Source organism: Trichomycterus rosablanca, chromosome 7 (genome assembly GCF_030014385.1).
Source record: "Trichomycterus rosablanca isolate fTriRos1 chromosome 7, fTriRos1.hap1, whole genome shotgun sequence".
NCBI lineage: Eukaryota > Metazoa > Chordata > Actinopteri > Siluriformes > Trichomycteridae > Trichomycterus > Trichomycterus rosablanca.
The window spans coordinates 20,128,683-20,146,876 of NC_085994.1; the positions used below are offsets into that span (position 1 = coordinate 20,128,683).

General features: G+C 38.6%; 1 protein-coding gene across 2 annotated transcripts in view; it reads left to right on the top strand.

Annotated features, from left to right (window-relative positions):
* med27 (mediator complex subunit 27) overlaps nt 1-18,194 on the top strand; it is a 128,638-nt gene that overhangs the window by 58,483 nt on the left and 51,961 nt on the right. For both annotated transcript variants that reach the window (XM_062998486.1, XM_062998487.1), the window contains exon 4: nt 3,606-3,699. In XM_062998486.1, coding sequence (XP_062854556.1) covers nt 3,606-3,699 — 94 coding nt within the window. The remainder of the gene's footprint in view (nt 1-3,605; nt 3,700-18,194) is intronic.

Genomic DNA, 18,194 nt, shown 5'->3' on the forward strand with positions numbered 1-18,194 from the left:
CAGTGGCGGTTCTGCTGACTCGGGGGTGGCTCAGGGCTTCGATTCTTCTACTCTCTGTGTTCCGATGTCTAACGAGCGAGTTCAACAAGGCTGGCAGGGGTTTTAAATGTCTGTTGTCCTCGAAACAGTGAAGGTTGAGCTCGAGTTTCCTGATGAAACAAGTCATCAGATTTGCGCAAGCTGCTGTAAAATGAAATTAAGCTAAACTATACGCTACTCATAAATGTAGCTGAGCTACGATGAAGATATCATTTACAGAAATGTTACCAGCTACACCACAAGCTACACAGCGGTAGAGACACTAAACACAGCCGTTATTGATGATCTTCTTCCTCTGTTTATTAAGAATTGCAGTCATCTAAACCAAAATAATAACAATAATACAAATAATAATAAAAACTTTATTTTTTTTACTACTTTACTACATTTTACAGTTAAACTATAATAATATATAATAACAATAATAATAATAACAATAATAATCATAATAATTATATCAGTGATCTGAAAAAATAATATAAAACATTTTACAGCCAAGAGCCACCTATAATAATAATAATAATAATAATAATAGTTTTAATAATAATAACAATCATATTAATAATAATCATAATAACTTTATCAGGGATCTTAAAAAAGATTATAAAACATTTTACAGCCAAGAGCCACCTGTAATAATAATAATAATAACAATCATAATAATAATATCAGTGATCTGAAAAAATAATATAAAACAATTTTCAGCCAAGAGCCACCTATTAGAATAATAGTAATAATAATAATAAACTTTTAACAGTAATCTGAAAAAATAATAGAACATTTTACGTTTATCAGCCACCTATAATAATAACAAGTATAATAATAATTTACATCCAACAACCGACTTATAATAACAATAATAATAATATTTATAAAAAAATAAATAACAATTAACATCTAACAGTTAAAAACAACTACTACTACTACTACTAATAATAATTATAATAACAATAATAAAACTTAACAGCCATCTGAAAAAATAATTGAATATTTTACATCCAACAGTCACCTTTAATAGTAGTAATAATAATAATAATAATAACACATTTTAAAGCCACCTTAAAAATAATAACAATAATAATAAAGAACATTTAACATCAAACAGCCACCTGTAAACATAATAATGATAATCATCCTAGGTATGGCACAGTGGTGAATTACACTAGCCCACTACCACACTTGATCCAGGGTTCGAATCCCCTTGCTTGTTGATCTATCTAAAACTCAATCTGCTGATATTACATACAGGCGCAGTTTGGAACTTAGTAGTAAAGGTTGACAATTTGGTGAACTGGTATGTTGAAAAGAAAAGACAGCATTCAATAACAGTTATGATTAAAGTTTCTCAGCTTTTAGCACGACATGTTCCACAGCCATTCTTTGAGGTGGAGTGTTTATTTTTATGCACCAAATAAAAGAGGTGTCCAAATACCTTTGGCCACATAGTGTATTTCTGCATTTCCTGAGTTTTCTGGTACAGAATTTTGCTTGCTTGTTGCTGCTGTGACATGTTGTACATAAATTACACATTCATGAATGCGAGTGGTCATTTATCTGCTGATGTTCACAGCTGTGCTGAAGGTCTGTGTTATACAACATCCTCACGTGCACTTGTAGATCAATTTATTCTACTGTAACTGACTAAAAAGAAGAGAAAGAAATAGTCCAAGTCTCCAGCTCTAGATCAATGTGTGGAGTCAGGGCGGGACTCAGGAATTCATTACTTCTACGTCCCACTGAGCATGTGAAGGACGTAACATGCTGAACATTATGCTGCCTGCAACATCATTCAGCATGCCTGGTTGGTGGTGGGTCAGTGATGGTCTGGGGAGGCATATCTTTGGAGGGATGCACAAACCTCTACATGGCAGTCAACTGTACCCTGAGTTCTGTTAGGTACCTAAATACAATCCTCAGAACCATCGTCAGACCTTATACTGATGCAGTGGACCTTGGGATGGAGGCTGTGATGCCATTGACTCACCCTTATGTTTCCCAGACCTGAATCCAACTTAGAACTTTTGGGATGTTATGTCTCAGTGCATTCAATGCCACCAAGTTGTGCCACAGACTATCTAGGAGCTTAATGATGCCCTGATTCAGGTCTGGGAGAAGATCCCTCAAGATACCTGGCCTTGTAACTGTACTAAGCAATGACTATTAAGTTGAATCCATCTATTTATCTATCTATCTAGTTCCCAACACGTTACACAGTTTATTTAATGTGTAATTTAAGTGTTCCTTTAATTTTTTTAACTCAGTGTGTATATATGTTATGAAAAAAATAATATACTACTGACTAGGGGTGGGTTTATAAAATCGATTTTTCGATTTGAACGATCCGATATCGATTCATATAAATGCGAGATCGATTTTTTAAATACGGCACTTTTTACGGTGCACACGGAAATCTATTACTATTGTTACCCCCTTTAATTTCGCGTGACCAGCCACTGTTTTTTCATGCAACGAGATCTGACCTGCACGTCAGTTTAGCATGGCAGAAGCTCAAGTTATGACCACTACACAACTTTTTGCACTGATTTTCGCTTGGCTCTGGATTCGGGAGGAACTCGGTGTTCGCTCTGCGATCAAAACTCGGCTCTCAATCAATGTGAGAAACAGCGAGGGGAAACACAGGGGAGAGGTTGGAAACAGGTGGTGGAGCGCAATATAGTTTCTATCAGAATACATCAGCACACGCGAGATCGTTCTCTACAAAACAAAATATTTATTAACCTCCAACTCACTACAGAACGATCCATGCTGCTCGTGTTGCCAAATCCACTCAGATTAATTTATTTCATCAGCGCACAAACTTTGATTGCTCGCTACTTGTTGATGTGCATGTTTGGACGTGGTATCATTAAACCTTTCATCACTTCTCACGTGTGTTTTCGTGACAAAACGTAGTTTTGGAGACCAGAGAAGCTCGCCTGTGATTCCCCCTGGTGATAGATGGTGTAGTGTAAAACTCCCCATCGCCGATCAGTCGTGTAGTGTGAACATTACAGTGACCACGTGTTAATCAGAGTGTCGTGTAGTGTAAACTTGGCATAAGCTGTACAACAGCCAGGTGTATGTTTACATTACATTTACAATGTTGTAGCATGTCAGACAAATGGAAGAAAACAGTAACATTCATTTTTTATTATTATTTCATTTGTCTGACATGCTACAACATTGTAAATGTAATGTAAACATACACCTGGCTGTTAAATGTTACTGTTTTCTGTTTTGGATTAATTATTTATGTAAACAAAATACACAAATATTTTTAATAATGAGTGTTCTTTGTACAATTATCACATTCGTTCTCTGAACATCTGTACATATGTAAACAAAACCTGTTAATGTAACTCAAATATGCCTAAATGTGTTGAATCGAAATTGGATCGAAAATCGAATCGAAAATCGAAGATCGAATCGAATCGGGACCTGGTGAATCGGAATCGAATCGATCCAGGAAATTGGTGGCGATACCCAGCCCTACTACTGACCCTTGTTAAGCCTCCAGCAGATGCATGAAAGTAAAGGCTAACTGGGTTTGTGTTCTCTCTTCTCAGGTACGTGGATGATGTAATAACCAGGATTGGTCGTATGTTTCCAGACATGTCCATTGAACTTTTTCGACCCAATGGAACATCTGCTGTGCTTTTGGTAAGTTAATCTTATTCTGTGACCATGGTCTAAGAAAGTATTGAACTACAAATAGCTACATCTCACATACTTTGTACTACATATAATCAGAATATTGTCAACCTTATTGGTTGCATAGTTTAGAGATGCGGCCAATAGAAACGTTTATTGGTTTATTTAAAGAACCGTAAATTTGAAGTTTTTACTACATCTGTCAGTGCTAAATGAGACTCTGATACTGATATCTTTTACTACTTTTACTACTAAAAGATACTACACGGTCAAATATACTGTTTCCATGGCAAAATTAACAAACCATGATCATTTTGCCTCAATTACCCACCTAATCTACTACCAATTGTAAGGTTTTTTTTGCTTTTTTACTTTTGGACTTTAAATAAAATGTATTTAAAATGAAATGTTGATAATGGTGGTGTAGTGGTAGTATTGGTTATCATGGTAGTATTAATAGTGGTAGTATTGGTTATAGTGATAGTAGTGGTAGTGGTAGTATTGGTTATAGTGGTAGTAGTGATAGTGGTAGTATTGGTTATATTAGTGGTGATGGTGGTAGTAGTGATAGTGGTAGTATTGGTTATAGTGGTAGTAGTGATAGTGGTAGTATTGGTTATATTAGTGGTGATGGTGGTAGTAGTGATAGTGGTAGTATTGGTTAAAGTAGTAGTAGTAATAGTGGTAGTATTGGTTATATTAGTGGTGATGGTGGTAGTAGTGATAGTGGTAGTATTGGTTATAGTGGTAGTAGTGATAGTGGTAGTATTGATTAAAGTGGTAGTATTGATTAAAGTGGTAGTATTGGTTATATTAGTGGTAATGGTGGTAGTAGTGATAGTGGTAGTATTGGTTATAGTGGTAGTAGTGATAGTGGTAGTATTGGTTAAAGTGGTAGTGGTGATAGTGGTAGTATTGATTAAAGTGATAGTGGGGATAGTGGTAGTATTGATTAAAGTGGTAGTGGTGATAGTGGTAGTATTGATTAAAGTGGTAGTAGTGATAGTGGTAGTATTGGTTATATTAGTGGTTATGTTGGTAGTATTTATTAAAATGGTAGTAGTGATAGTGGTAGTATTGGTTATATTAGTGGTGATGTTGGTAGTATTTATTAAAATGGTAGTAGTGAGAGTGGTAGTGTTGGTTATAGTAGTAGTGATGGTGGTAATAGTGATAGTGGTAGTATTGATTAAAGTGGTAGTAGTGATAGTGGTAGTAGTGATAGTGGTAATATTGTTTAAAGTGGTGATAGTGGTAGTATTGGTTATATTAGTGGTGATGGTGGTAGTGGTAGTATTGATTAAAGTGGTAGTAGTGACAGTGGCAGTATTGGTTATACAACCCCTGGCAAAAATTATGGAATCACCACTCTTGGAAGATGTTCTGTCAATTGTTTAATTTTGTAGAAAAAAAATAAATCACAGACATGCCACAAAACTATCATTTTTCAAAATGTCAACCTTCTGGCATTAAGAAACAATTAAAAAAAGAAACAAATATAATAGTTGTGGTCAGTCACAATTGCTTTTTTTAGATCAAGTAGAGGAAAAAAATATGGAATCACTCAAATCTGAGGAAAAAATTATGGAATCACTCTGTAATTTGCAGTTTAGAAACAAAACATCTGCAGCAGATTAGATTTGCTAATTATTCTTCAGTTTAAAAAGAGTGCTTACACCTCGGAGAGCTGTTGGACAAAGCAGATTGTCATGAATCATGGTTCCAACACAAGATATGTCAGTTGAAACAAATGAGAGGATTATAAAACTCCTTCAAGAAGATAAATCATTGTGGAATGTCGCAAAAGATGTTGGTTGTTCCCAGTAAGCTGTGTTTAAAATCTGGACCAAGTACAAACAAAATGGGAAGGTTGTAAAAGGGAAGCATACTGGTAGACCAAGTAAGACATCAAAGCATCAAGATAGAAAACTTAAAGCAATATGTCTTGAAAACAGAAAATGCACAACAAAACAAATGAGAAACAAGTGGCCGGAAAGTGGAGTCAATGTCTGTGACTGAACTGTAAGAAATCACCTAAAAGAAATGGGATTTACATACAGAAAAGCCAAACAAAAGCCACCATTAACACCTAAAAAGAAAAGAACAAGGTTAAAGTAGGCTAAAGAAAAGCAATCGTGGACTGTGGGTGACTGGATAAAAGTGATCTTCAGTGATGAATCGCGAATCTGCATTGGGCAAGGTGATGATGCTGGAACTTTTGTTTGGTGTCTGTCCAATGAAATTTATGATGATAACTGCCTAAAGAAAACATGTTAATTTCCACAGTTGTTGATGATATGGGCCTGCATGTCGGGTAAAGGCACAGGGGAGATGGTCTTCAATAAATGCCAAAGTCCACATTGAAATTTTGGACGCTTTTCTTATTCCATCAGTTGAAAGGATGTTTGGTGATGATGACTTCATTTTTCAAGATGATAATGCATCTTGCCATAGGGCAAAGGACGTGAAAACTTTCCTTCAAGAAAACATATAATGTCAATGGCATGGCCTGCAAATAGTCCGGATCTCAATCCATTTGAAAATCTCTGGTGGAAATTGAAGAAAATGGTCAATGACAAGGTTCCAACCTGCAAAGCTGATCTGGCAACAGCAAGAGACAGTTGAAGGCAGATTGATGAAGAATACTGTTTGTCATTAGTTAACTCCATGCCTCAGAGAGTTTAAACCATTATAAAAGCCAGAGGTGGTGCAACAAAGTAATAATGGTGCAGTGTTTTCTAATGATTCCATAATTTTTTCCTCAGATTTGAGTGATTCCATATTTTTTTCCTCTACTTGATCTAAAAAAAAGCAATTGTGACTGACCACAACTATTATATTTGTTTCTTTTTTTATTGTTTCTTAATGCCAGAGGGTTGACAGTTTGAGAAATGATAGTTTTGTGGCATGTCTGTGATTTATTTTTTTTCTACAAAATTAAACAATTGAAAGAACATCTTCCAAGAGTGGTGATTCCATAATTTTTGCCAGGGGTTGTAGTAGTGGTGATAGTGGTAGTATTGATTAAAGTGGTAGTAGTGGTAGTGGTAGTATTGCTTATAGTAGTAGTGATGGTGGTAGTAGAGGTAGTATTGGTTAAAGTGGTAGTAGTGATAGTGGTAGTATTGTTTAAAGTGGTAGTAGTGATAGTGGTAGTATTGGTTATATTAGTAGTGATAGTGGTAGTATTGGTTAAAGTAGTAGTAGTAGTTATAGTGGTAGTATTGGTTATATTAGTGGTGATGGTGGTAGTAGTGATAGTGGTAGTATTGGTTATAGTGGTAGTAGTGATAGTGGTAGTATTGGTTATAGTGGTAGTATTGGTTATATTAGTGGTAATGGTGGTAGTAGTGATAGTGGTAGTATTGATTATAGTGGTAGTAGTGATAGTGGTAGTATTGATTAAAGTGGTAGTGGTGATAGTGGTAGTATTGATTAAAGTGATAGTGGGGATAGTGGTAGTATTGATTAAAGTGGTAGTGGTGATAGTGGTAGTATTGATTAAAGTGGTAGTAGTGATAGTGGTAGTATTGGTTATATTAGTGGTTATGTTGGTAGTATTTATTGAAATGGTAGTAGTGAGAGTGGTAGTGTTGGTTATAGTAGTAGTGATGGTGGTAATAGTGATAGTGGTAGTATTGATTAAAGTGGTAGTAGTGATAGTGGTAGTATTGGTCATATTAGTGGTGATGTTGGTAGTATTTATTAAAATGGTAGTAGTGAGAGTGGTAGTGTTGGTTATAGTAGTAGTGATGGTGGTAATAGTGATAGTGGTAGTATTGATTAAAGTGGTAGTAGTGATAGTGGTAGTAGTGATAGTGGTAATATTGTTTAAAGTGGTAGTAGTGATAGTGGTAGTATTGGTTATATTAGTGGTGATGGTGGTAGTGGTAGTATTGATTAAAGTGGTAGTAGTGACAGTGGCAGTATTGGTTATAGTAGTGGTGATAGTGGTAGTATTGATTAAAGTGGTAGTAGTGATAGTGGTAGTATTGGTTATATTAGTGGTGATGGTGGTAGTATTGATTCAAATGGCAGTAGTGATAGTGGTAGTATTGCTTATAGTAGTAGTGATGGTGGTAGTAGAGGTAGTATTGGTTAAAGTGGTAGTAGTGATAGTCGTAGTATTGTTTAAAGTGGTAGTAGTGATAAGTAGTGATAGTGGTAGTACTGGTTATAGTGGTAGCAGTGATATGGTAGTATTGGAGGTAGTGGTAATGATGGTGGTAGTATTAGTTATAGTAGTGGTGGTGGTAGTATGGTGAAAGTATGGTGATAGTGATAGTATTGATAGTGTTGTGGTGGTGGTAGTAGTGGTGATGGTGGTAGTAGTATACTAGATAGTACTAAAAGCTACAGCATTATGTTCAACACTTATGGCTCGATAGTTTCTCCCTATCTTAATAATCGACGTTATAACTTGATTCTCAGCAGATCGTTCTAGAGAATATAAGTGAATAATACACTGGAGGTTCCCTGCATGGTTACTTAATTTTGTTGTACCCTGGTACCTGGTTAACTCTGTAAGTACTCAGTTTGAGAACCGGTGTCCTTGTTTATGAGGACATTCTCGCTGAAAGATTTGTCCTCTGTTCGTCCTCCTAAACATCCTGAAGGGAACTTGCAGCATGCCGGATGTGTCTGATTGGTAAAGAAATGCAGATTTTCCTCTCTGACACCTGAACCTTTTACAGTGAAGCACAGTGGGAGCAGCAGACAGAGACAGGATCAGTGTAGCTTGAAGGCATGAATTATGATTATGGTTTACAAGGCCTTGTCTTTTCTGCTGTGTTGAGGAAAAATTGGAATTGACATTTTTGTGTAACTAGAAGAAACATTTTTGCTCACTGACTGACCAAATGATCCACCTCATTATAATGCTCCTGCATGAACGTATCCTGGGGCTTCTGTTCATTAGGTGGACTAAAAAAAACTGGATTTATTTAGGCTGATTGGTGTCGTGGCTAATATTAAATATTGAATATTGTTAAATGACATATGTTACTCTTCTGATTAGTAAATATTATAAGATTATTATAAGATTTATTTTTATTTATTAATTTTAGTTTTTTAGTTTTTAAAGTAGGTTCTCTCTCTGAGGACAGTGGCAGGTGGGACGTTTGACAATTATATGATTGAGATTTTATTATTATTGTAAAATAGAACAGAATGCCTTTATTTGTCATATAGACATATACAGGTGTGTACAGTACAACACAATTCTTTTTTGCATTCAATCAATCTGATTGAACTTTGACCCAGGTTGCCAATGACCTTCCTTGGCAATCAAACAAAATATTTAGATGAGTTAGTCAGAAGCTAAACAAAGACAAGGCAGAGAGAAACTGATTCTCACTACTTCCCAAAAATCCGACATAGTGACTAGTGAGCTAGTGGAGACCTGGTTTGCATTTTAAATAGCACATTTTCTCATCCTGGAATTGCATGCTGTTCCTTTGTAGCAATTCAATATGATTTAATTCAGGCTTAGATTAATAAATTAAAGGTTTGATGAAGCCACTTTATTTTTTGATCTTCTCACGTCTCTAAATGACGACCTTGTCTAGAATGTCCTTGTTTTAAACTAAAATACATTTCATACAAAAGTGCATCCCAATAAACTGTCAATATGGTCCGTAGCGTTTATTAAATAAAGTCCTGTTTTGCCGTGTATTATGTAAAAGGTAAGAGGCAATATGCATCCAGCCTCATGGTGAACAAGGCACAAAACATTTAGCATGTGAATGCAGGCCAGGAATACTTTGAAAATCTTGCATGGTGCAACTGTTCTTGTACTTCTCAATTGTACATTTTTTAAATCAGTTGTACCAACAGGAATTTTTTTTTTCTTGCTTTTGTTATGTCAGGATTTATTGTATGTACCCTTGTTTTCACTACTTTTACTTTTGATACAGTGGTACCTTGTAACTTGTAACATTCCCTAAACTCAAGATCTTGACCAAGACCTGGTTATTAAACTCAACACCCTTCGTCGAAAAATGTGTACTCAAAACTCAACATTTCCCTTAAACTCAACGTGTACTGCTTTGTTCAGCGCTCAGCGTGAGCGGTGCGGTAATTCGCAATTTGATGACGTATATGAGACGAATATACATTTGTGTGGAATAACCGTCAAACTTTTAAACTTGTGTTACAGCTCAGGGTTCTGAGAAATTGTAAGAATGAGCTTTTCCGAGAGAGTCTAAAACACTTATCGTTAAAAAAAGTAATTTAACTTATTTATATTAAAAGAAAGACATAGAGCCGCTCAGGTGGCACAACGGTGAAATACGCTAGCACACCAAAGCTGGGATTTCGAATACATCGTACCGAATCTTAGCTCTGCCATCCTGCTGTGCTGGGCGGCTTTATGAACAACGATTGGCTTGTTGTTTGTACAGGGTTAGGGAGCCGGATGAGGACCTCATGACTGATGCAATTACGACCTCTGCTGGCTGGTTGATGGCGTCTGCACAGAGTTGAGGAATAATGCTGATCAGGGTGTGGCTCTCCGTGCACAGGGCCGATTTGCATATGAACTCTGCTGGTGCAGGTGAAAAGATGCAGTCGGCAACTGTTCACATATCGGAGGGGACGTGTGTCAGTTCGCTGTCTTCAATCGGGGTGGGGGTCAACACCAGTAGAGAGAAAGCATAACGCAATTGGGTAAAAATCTGAAGAAAAAGGGAGAAAATGCATAAAAAAAGAACAACATAGAAACACTAAACCTCTCTTAATTATTACTGCTTATAAGTTCTCTCCACTAATTAAGAAGCATAAGGAAACAATAAAGAAGGGCAGTGATAGCTCAGTGGTTAAGGTACTGGACTAGTAATCAAAAGTTTGTCGGTTCAAGCCTCACCACCACCAAGTTGCCACTGTTGGGCCCCTGAGCAAGGCCCTTAACCCTCAATTGCTCAAAATTGTGTTCAGTCATAATTGTAAGTCGCTTTAGATAAAAGTGTCTGCTAAATGCCGTAAATGTAAATAAAGAAGTAAAGGGAAGTGCAGGTTTTATTGTTTTTTTCTTGATTTTTACCTTTTTTTATTTGTATTTCAATGTTTTTATATTATATTTGTGTTATTTTCAGTGTATAAGTCAACAACAACCCTATTATTTTACATTAGCCTAAAATATATGCAGTTCCACAGGACCATGGAACACATTAACAGGTTTACCATACATCCTTATGGTTAAAAAAAAAAAACCTTCAAACTCAACTCCACTCCAAGAACCAATTGATGTTGAGTTTCAAGGTATCAATGTCATTTAAAATTTTTAAAGCATATTTTGAAGCAGTGTTCAAAGCACTGAGCCACACACAGGGTAGCACTGTCGCCATGTGGGGCGGTCTGGGTCCTTTCTTTGTGGAGTTTGCATGCCCCCCCCTCCCCCCCATGTCTATGTGGGTTTCCACCGGGAGCCCTGGTTTCCTCCTACATTCCAAAGACATGCAAGTGAGGTGAATTGGAGATAAAAAATTGTCCATGACTGTGTTTGCCATTCAACTTGTGAACTGATGAGTCTTGTGTAATGAGTAATTATCGTTCCTGTCATGAATGTAACCAAAGTGTGTAAAACATGACGTTAAAATCCTAATAAATAAATAAAGCATATTGTTTATGGTTATATGACTACTCAAACGTCTGTTCACAGACTGTGGTGTGACAAAAGCAAGACTTTTTACTTAATTGTTATTGGCTCTTAACTTTAAGAGAGAAATGGACCTTCCCCAGCCATGGTAGTGCACCAGTTCTTACCCACAGGGCACATATTGCCAGATGGCCCAGTTGGCAGACTGGTACGTTCGACCATGTTGGGGGGTCTATGGTGTCTCAGCGTCCTCTCCGCTTCAACCATCCCTCTGGGTACACGAGCATCCCTTCCTCGTTCATCTGCATGACTTCACGCCCCCCTAATAATCGTGTTTAATAGAAAAAAAAAACCCCATGGTGCTTAAGTACCCAATCTGCCCCACTTTTCTCGTCTGAAGTGGACCGTCTGGCTTCATTGGCCAAATCCTCCACTGTGCATGGATGAACCGAAGATGTTTCTCATTAGCAGGCTGTGTTTGTTGAGATTCCTCTCCAGATTATACTCGGAGCTTACCATTGATTACACAAGAAAGAAAACTACACTGTCGCTTCAGGCAAATCCACACGGCAGTGCTACACAGATCTAAAGTGTAGCGTGGCTAATCGAATCATCTGAGTAACACATTACAGCTAAACAAGGGTTACATCACCTGATTTGTACGCTTATTACGGTGCCAGTTTACTGTTTGACCCAGTCTGTGAATGTCTGAGGCAGCCCGAGTCGACAGACTGTTGCTTTTGGGCCTGACTCACCCCTGCATGCATAAATCAAATCTAACCAACATGCTTGTTTAATTACTGTCCCTTTCATCTACAGTACAGGAGAACCTTCATCCACTAGTGTTTTTATTTATTATACACTGATCAGCCATAACATTAAAACCACCTCCTTGTTTCTACACTCACTGTCCGTTTTATCAGCTCCACTTACCATATAGGAGGACTCTGTAGTTCTACAATTACTGACTGTAGTCCATCTATTTCTCTGCATACTTTTTTTTTTTTTTTTAGCTTTCACCCTGTTCTTCAATGGTCAGGACCCCCACAGGACCACCACAGAGCAGGTATTATTTAGGTGGTGGATCATTCTCAGCACTGCAGTGACACTGACTTGGTGGTGGTGTGTTAGTGTGTTAGTGTGTGTTGTGCTGGTATGAGTGGATCAGACGCAGCAGCTCCTGGAGTCCACTCACTGTTCACTCTATTAGACACTCTTACCTAGTTGGTCCACCTTGTAGATGTAAAGTCAGAGACGATCGCTCATCTATTGCTGCTGTTTGAGTTGATCATCTTTTAGACCTTCATCAGTGGACACTAGACGCTGCCCACAAGGCGCTGTTGGCTGGATATTTTTGGTTGGTGGATTATTCTCAGTCCAGCAGTGACAGTGAGGTGTTTAAAAACTCCAGCAGCGCTGCTGTGTCTGATCCACTCATACCAGCACAACACACACTAACACACCACCACCATGTCAGTGTCACTGCAGTAATGAGAATGATCCACTACTCAAATAATACCTGCTCTGTGGTGGTCCTGTGGGGTCCTGACCATTGAAGAACAGCATGAAAGAGGGCTAACAAAGCATGCAGAGAAACAGATGGACTACAGTCAGTAATTGTAGAACTACAAAGTGCTTCTATATAGTAAGTGGAGCTGATAAAATGGACAGTGAGTGTAGAAACAAGGAGGTGCTTTTAATGTTATGGCTGATCGGTGTATATTTACTAATTATTAATAAATATTACTAATCACTTTGTTCGTAATGCAATGTAGTTTAAAAATGTAAAATTAAAAGCTGATTTATTGTAGTAAACCAGTAGACTCTAGTAGAATCATCTGTCAACACATCTATTTTTTTCTAGTGAGCTTTCTAGTGAGAATTTTGGCAGTTTTAATCACAGTATTGTACAGTAAATGCCAGCCTCACCATTTAGCTCTTGTTTGTTGGTAGCATTAAAATCCATTAATAAACCATTAATACGCTTCATCACATCACATCATTCCGACCGAGGAATTAAAGGTATAATTATAGTAGACGGCTTAGTGCACAGAAGAGGTTTTTACTCAAGAGTACTCCAGTCCTCGCTGACAGTTCTTCGGGTAACGTCGCTTTGAAGTCGGGCTACGCGCTGACCTCTCGTGGCTATAGAAGAGGGCAGTGAGTGGCCTCTCCTGTTCAAAATAAGCACTGTCTCAATACTTCCATCAGCATCAGAAATAATAACCCTAATCAAACAAGCAGATGGAAAACTGAAGACATCATCTGGGTCCACTGAACCATTTATATGAGATGTCAATGAAATAGAAGATTTACGTTGAACTGCGGTGACGTTATCGCTAAGAAGTGCGTCCAATTAATTTGCCTTATGAGTTAGATGTCCTAATAGAATTCTCACTACTTAGGCAGCTGCCGTGGTAAGCAGCAAAGCAGCTCACTAGGTTTTTAGACAGACCCCTAGTAGGGCTGGGTGCTATGACTAAAAACTCATATCTCTGTATTCTATAGAGAAGTGGCGATATATAACATGATATGATAACGATGTACAACTCCAAATCAGAAAAAGTTGGGACAGCATGGAAAATGCAAATAATAAAAATAAAACACTTCTTCTTGTCTTACATGACAAGATGAATCTTTTATCTGCTCAACTTAATTTCATTTATTAATAAACATCCATTCCTGTATTTCAGGCCTGCAACACATTCCAAAAAAGTTGGGACAGTAAAGCATTTACCACTTTGTAATGTTGCCATTCCTTTTCACCACACTTCTTAAGTACGGGGTCGTCATTGTCACATTTTTTGTTTCAAATTCTCCACACATTCTCTATTGGGGACAGGTCAGGACTGCAGGCAGGCTGTACAGGACAGTACTGACCTGTACCCTCTTCTTCCATGCCTTTGTAATGTGAGCAGCATGTGGTTTTGCATTGTCTTGTTGAAAAATGCATGGACGTCCTTGGAAAAGTTGACGTCTTGAAGGCAGCACATGTTGCTCTAAGATCTCAATGTACTTTTCTGCATTAATGCTGCCATCACAGAAGTGTAAATGACCTTTGCCAGGGGCACAGACACAGCCTCATACCATGACAGACCCTGGCTTTTGGACTTGTTGCTGATAACAGTCTGGATGGTCATTTTCGTCTTTGGTCCGGAGCACACGCTGTCCATTTTTTTTCCAAAAAAGACCTGGGATGCTGATTCATCTGACCACAATACATGTTTCCACTCTGTGATGGTCCATCCTAGATGCCTCCGAGACCCGAGAAGTTGATGCCGCTTCTGGACATGATTAACATAAGGCTTCATTTTTGCACAGTAAAGTGTTAAGTGGCATTTGTGCATGTAACTCTGTATTGTAGTGCTTGATAAAGGTTTGCCAAAGTAATCCCTCACCCATGTGGTTATATCAGCTATTGTTGAGCGGCGGTTCTTGATGCAGTGCCGTCTGAGGGATCAAAGATCACGGGCGGTTCAGCTTGCTTCCTTGGCCTTTACGCACTGAAATTCCTCCTGATTCTTTGAATGGTTTATTGATATTATGCACTGTAGAGGGGGAAATATGCAAATCCCTTCCAATCTTTCTTTGAGGTACATTGTTTTTAAACATATCAATCATTTTCTCACACATTTGTGGACAAACTGGAGATCCTCTGATCATCTTTGCTCATGAAAGACTCAGCCTTTCCTGGATGCTGCTTTTGTGCCAAACCATGATTACAATCACCTGTTAGGAATCACATCATTATTTTATTTTTTTTTACCTCATTACTAGCCCTAAATTCCCACAACCCCCCCGCCCCAGTTTTTTTTGGAATGTGTTGCAGGCCTGAAATGCAGGGATGGATGTTTGTTAATAAATGAAATGAAGTTGAGCAGATAAAACATGAAATATCTTGGGTTCAAACTGTCTGCAAACAAATAAAAGTCAAAGTAAATGTAAGAAACACTGCATTTTTATTTTATTTGCATTTTTCATGTCCCAACTTTTTCTGATTTGAGGTTGTATATAGATATTTAAGACAGAGTGCCCAGCTGTAACCCGTACTGTATATTATAGTGCTTGTAATATAACAGTGCAGTATCTCTAAAACTACAACAAACTGTCATGTCACTGTCAGAGTTTTATCTAAACATTTATTTTGTTAATAAATAGTGGATCACAAAATTTCACTGTGCCCGTGCCACTTTAAAAAGCAGGCATGGCGGCAGCACAGCTTTAACTAGGGCGTGAGATTGAGGGCAGAGGGAAAAGTCGGTCCTCTGCGGGCACCGGATTCCTCACAAGCGAGACTGCCCAGCCGTAATTAAGGGCTGTTAATGAGCATGACGAATGCCTCCTCCTCATGCCCTCTCCTCATCTTTCTCATCCATTTGATTCCATCAACTTCACCACCGCCCACCAATGTTATGTGTTCCACATTTCTCCTGAGCTCTGTGTTTTAGATGTGATGTGAAGTTATTTCATCTTCTGCCACTAAATTCTGTCACTCGTGTGGCATCCGGCATCAAAGATACGCCAGTTCAGATTGATCTTACATCTTGATACAGAGTGAGTTACGTAAAATGTAGATTTACAGAACTTTATATTGAGCAGAGACCTTTCATTCATTTTCACCTTATTCAGGTCAGAGACGGGGCTGGTGTGGAGAACTCGTAACACTGACGCAAAGCAGGAACTCACCCTGGATGGTGGGTCAATCTGTTTTAGGGAGTTGTAGCCTAGTGGTTAAAGTAGTTCAAACCCCAGGTTGCCACTGCTGAGCCCTTGAGCAAGGCCCTTAACCCTCAATTGCTTAGACTGTATACTGTAACAACTGTAAGTCGCTTTGTCTGCTAAATGCCATAATGTAAATGTAAGGAAATTGGGCGCCTAGGTGGCACAGCAGGATGTTCCACTAGCACACCAGTGCTGGGATTCTGGGACTCTCCAAGTTCCTATCTCAGCTCTGCTACCACTCGGCTGGGCACCCCCTAGCAGACACGATTGGCAGTGCCTGCAACAGACAAAATAGGCCACTAGTCTGCTGGGTGGGAAAAGACCATATTACAAAGGGATGGGGTTGCCAATGCTGTGTAAGGACCCTGGTTAGTAGCCTGAGGTGCCTGTACAGGCGTGGAGGTCAGGACTGGCCTCACGCACAAATCTACCGAAGTATGGGCAGACAAGAAGGGGTTAGTGGCATTCATCAAAGGGAGCTAGTGTCAGACAAATACAGCCTCCTCGTATGTGATCAAGGCCCTCAGCAGCGGAAGACTTAATTGGCTGTGCAATTAATTAATTAAGAAAGAAAGAAAATATAGGACATTTTGTAAAATGCAATACAAACAAGAATGACTAATATAATTGTATTTTATAGTATGTTGTAGAAATAAAATTTAATTTAATGCCTGCAACACACTAAAAGTTGGGATAGGGACAAAACATGACCGTTTCAAGCCGCTCAGGTGGCGCAGCGGTAAAATACGCTAGCACACCAGAGCTGGGATTTTGAATACATCGTATCGAATCTCAGCTCTGCCATCCGGCTGGGCTGGGCGGCTGCATGAACAACGATTGGCTGTTGTTTATAGGGTGGGAAAAGCCGGACTGGGTTCCTCATAACTGATGCAATTATGACCTCTGCTGGCTGATTGATGGCACCTGCGCAAGGTTGAGGAGTAATGCTGATCAGGGTGTGGCTTTCTGTGCACAAAGCTGATCCACATATAAACTCGCCTCATGCAGGTGAAAAGATACAGTTGGTACTGCACACCTGTCAGAGGGGGACCGTTTCTAAATATTGCACAATAAGCAGGGGAACTGGTTACAAGTGAGGGTCATGATTGAGTAGAAAAGGATCCGCCACAGGCCTAATAGGATTGTCAATCAGTTCAGAATTTCTAAACATAAGATATACAGTGGGGCCAAAAAGTATTTAGTCAGCCACTGATTGTGCAAGTTCTCCTACTTAGAAAGATGAGAGAGGTCTGTAATTTTCATCAAAAAATCCAGGAAATCAAGAAATCAACAAGCAAGATTTCTGGCTCTCACAGACCTGTAACTTCTTCTTTAAGAAGCTCTTCTGTCCTCCACTCGTTACCTGTATTAATGGCACCTGTTTGACCTCGTTATCTGTATAAAAGGCACCTGTCCACAGCCTCAAACAGTCAGACTCCAAACTCAACCATGGCCAAGACCAAAGAGCTGTCGAAGGACACCAGGAAGAAAATTGTAGACCTGCATCAGGCTGGGAAGAGTGAATCTACAATAGGCAAGCAGGTTGGTGTGAATAAATCAACTGTGGGAGCAATTGTAAGAAAATGGAAGACATACAAGACCATTGATAATCTCCCTCGATCTGGGGCCCCACGCAAGATCTCATCCCGTGGGGTCAAAATGATCATGAGAACGGTGAGCAAAAATCCCAGAACTACACGGAGGGACCTGATGAATGACCTGCATGGAGGAATGGGCCAAAATACCAGCTACAGTGTGTGCAAACCTGGTGAAGACTTACAGGAAACATTTGACCTCTGTCATTGCCAACAAAGGTTATGTTACAAAGTATTGAGTTGAACTTTTGTTATTGACCAAATACTTATTTTCCACCATAATTTACAAATAAATTCTTTAAAAATCCTACAATGTGATTTCCTGGATTTTTTTTTTTTCTCATTTTGTCTCTCATAGTTGAAGTGTACCTATGATGAAAATTACAGACCTCTCTCATCTTTCTAAGTAGGAGAACTTGCACAATCAGTGGCTGACTAAATACTTTTTGGCCCCACTGTAATTTGCATTAATAATCACAGTAAGAATATAAAACAATTAAGTTATTTCCCTGTGACGGAATCTGAATAACTCTCAGTCTGTGTAAGACAAGGCTACCCTTGGATATGCGTGACCTTCATATGGCATTGCATGA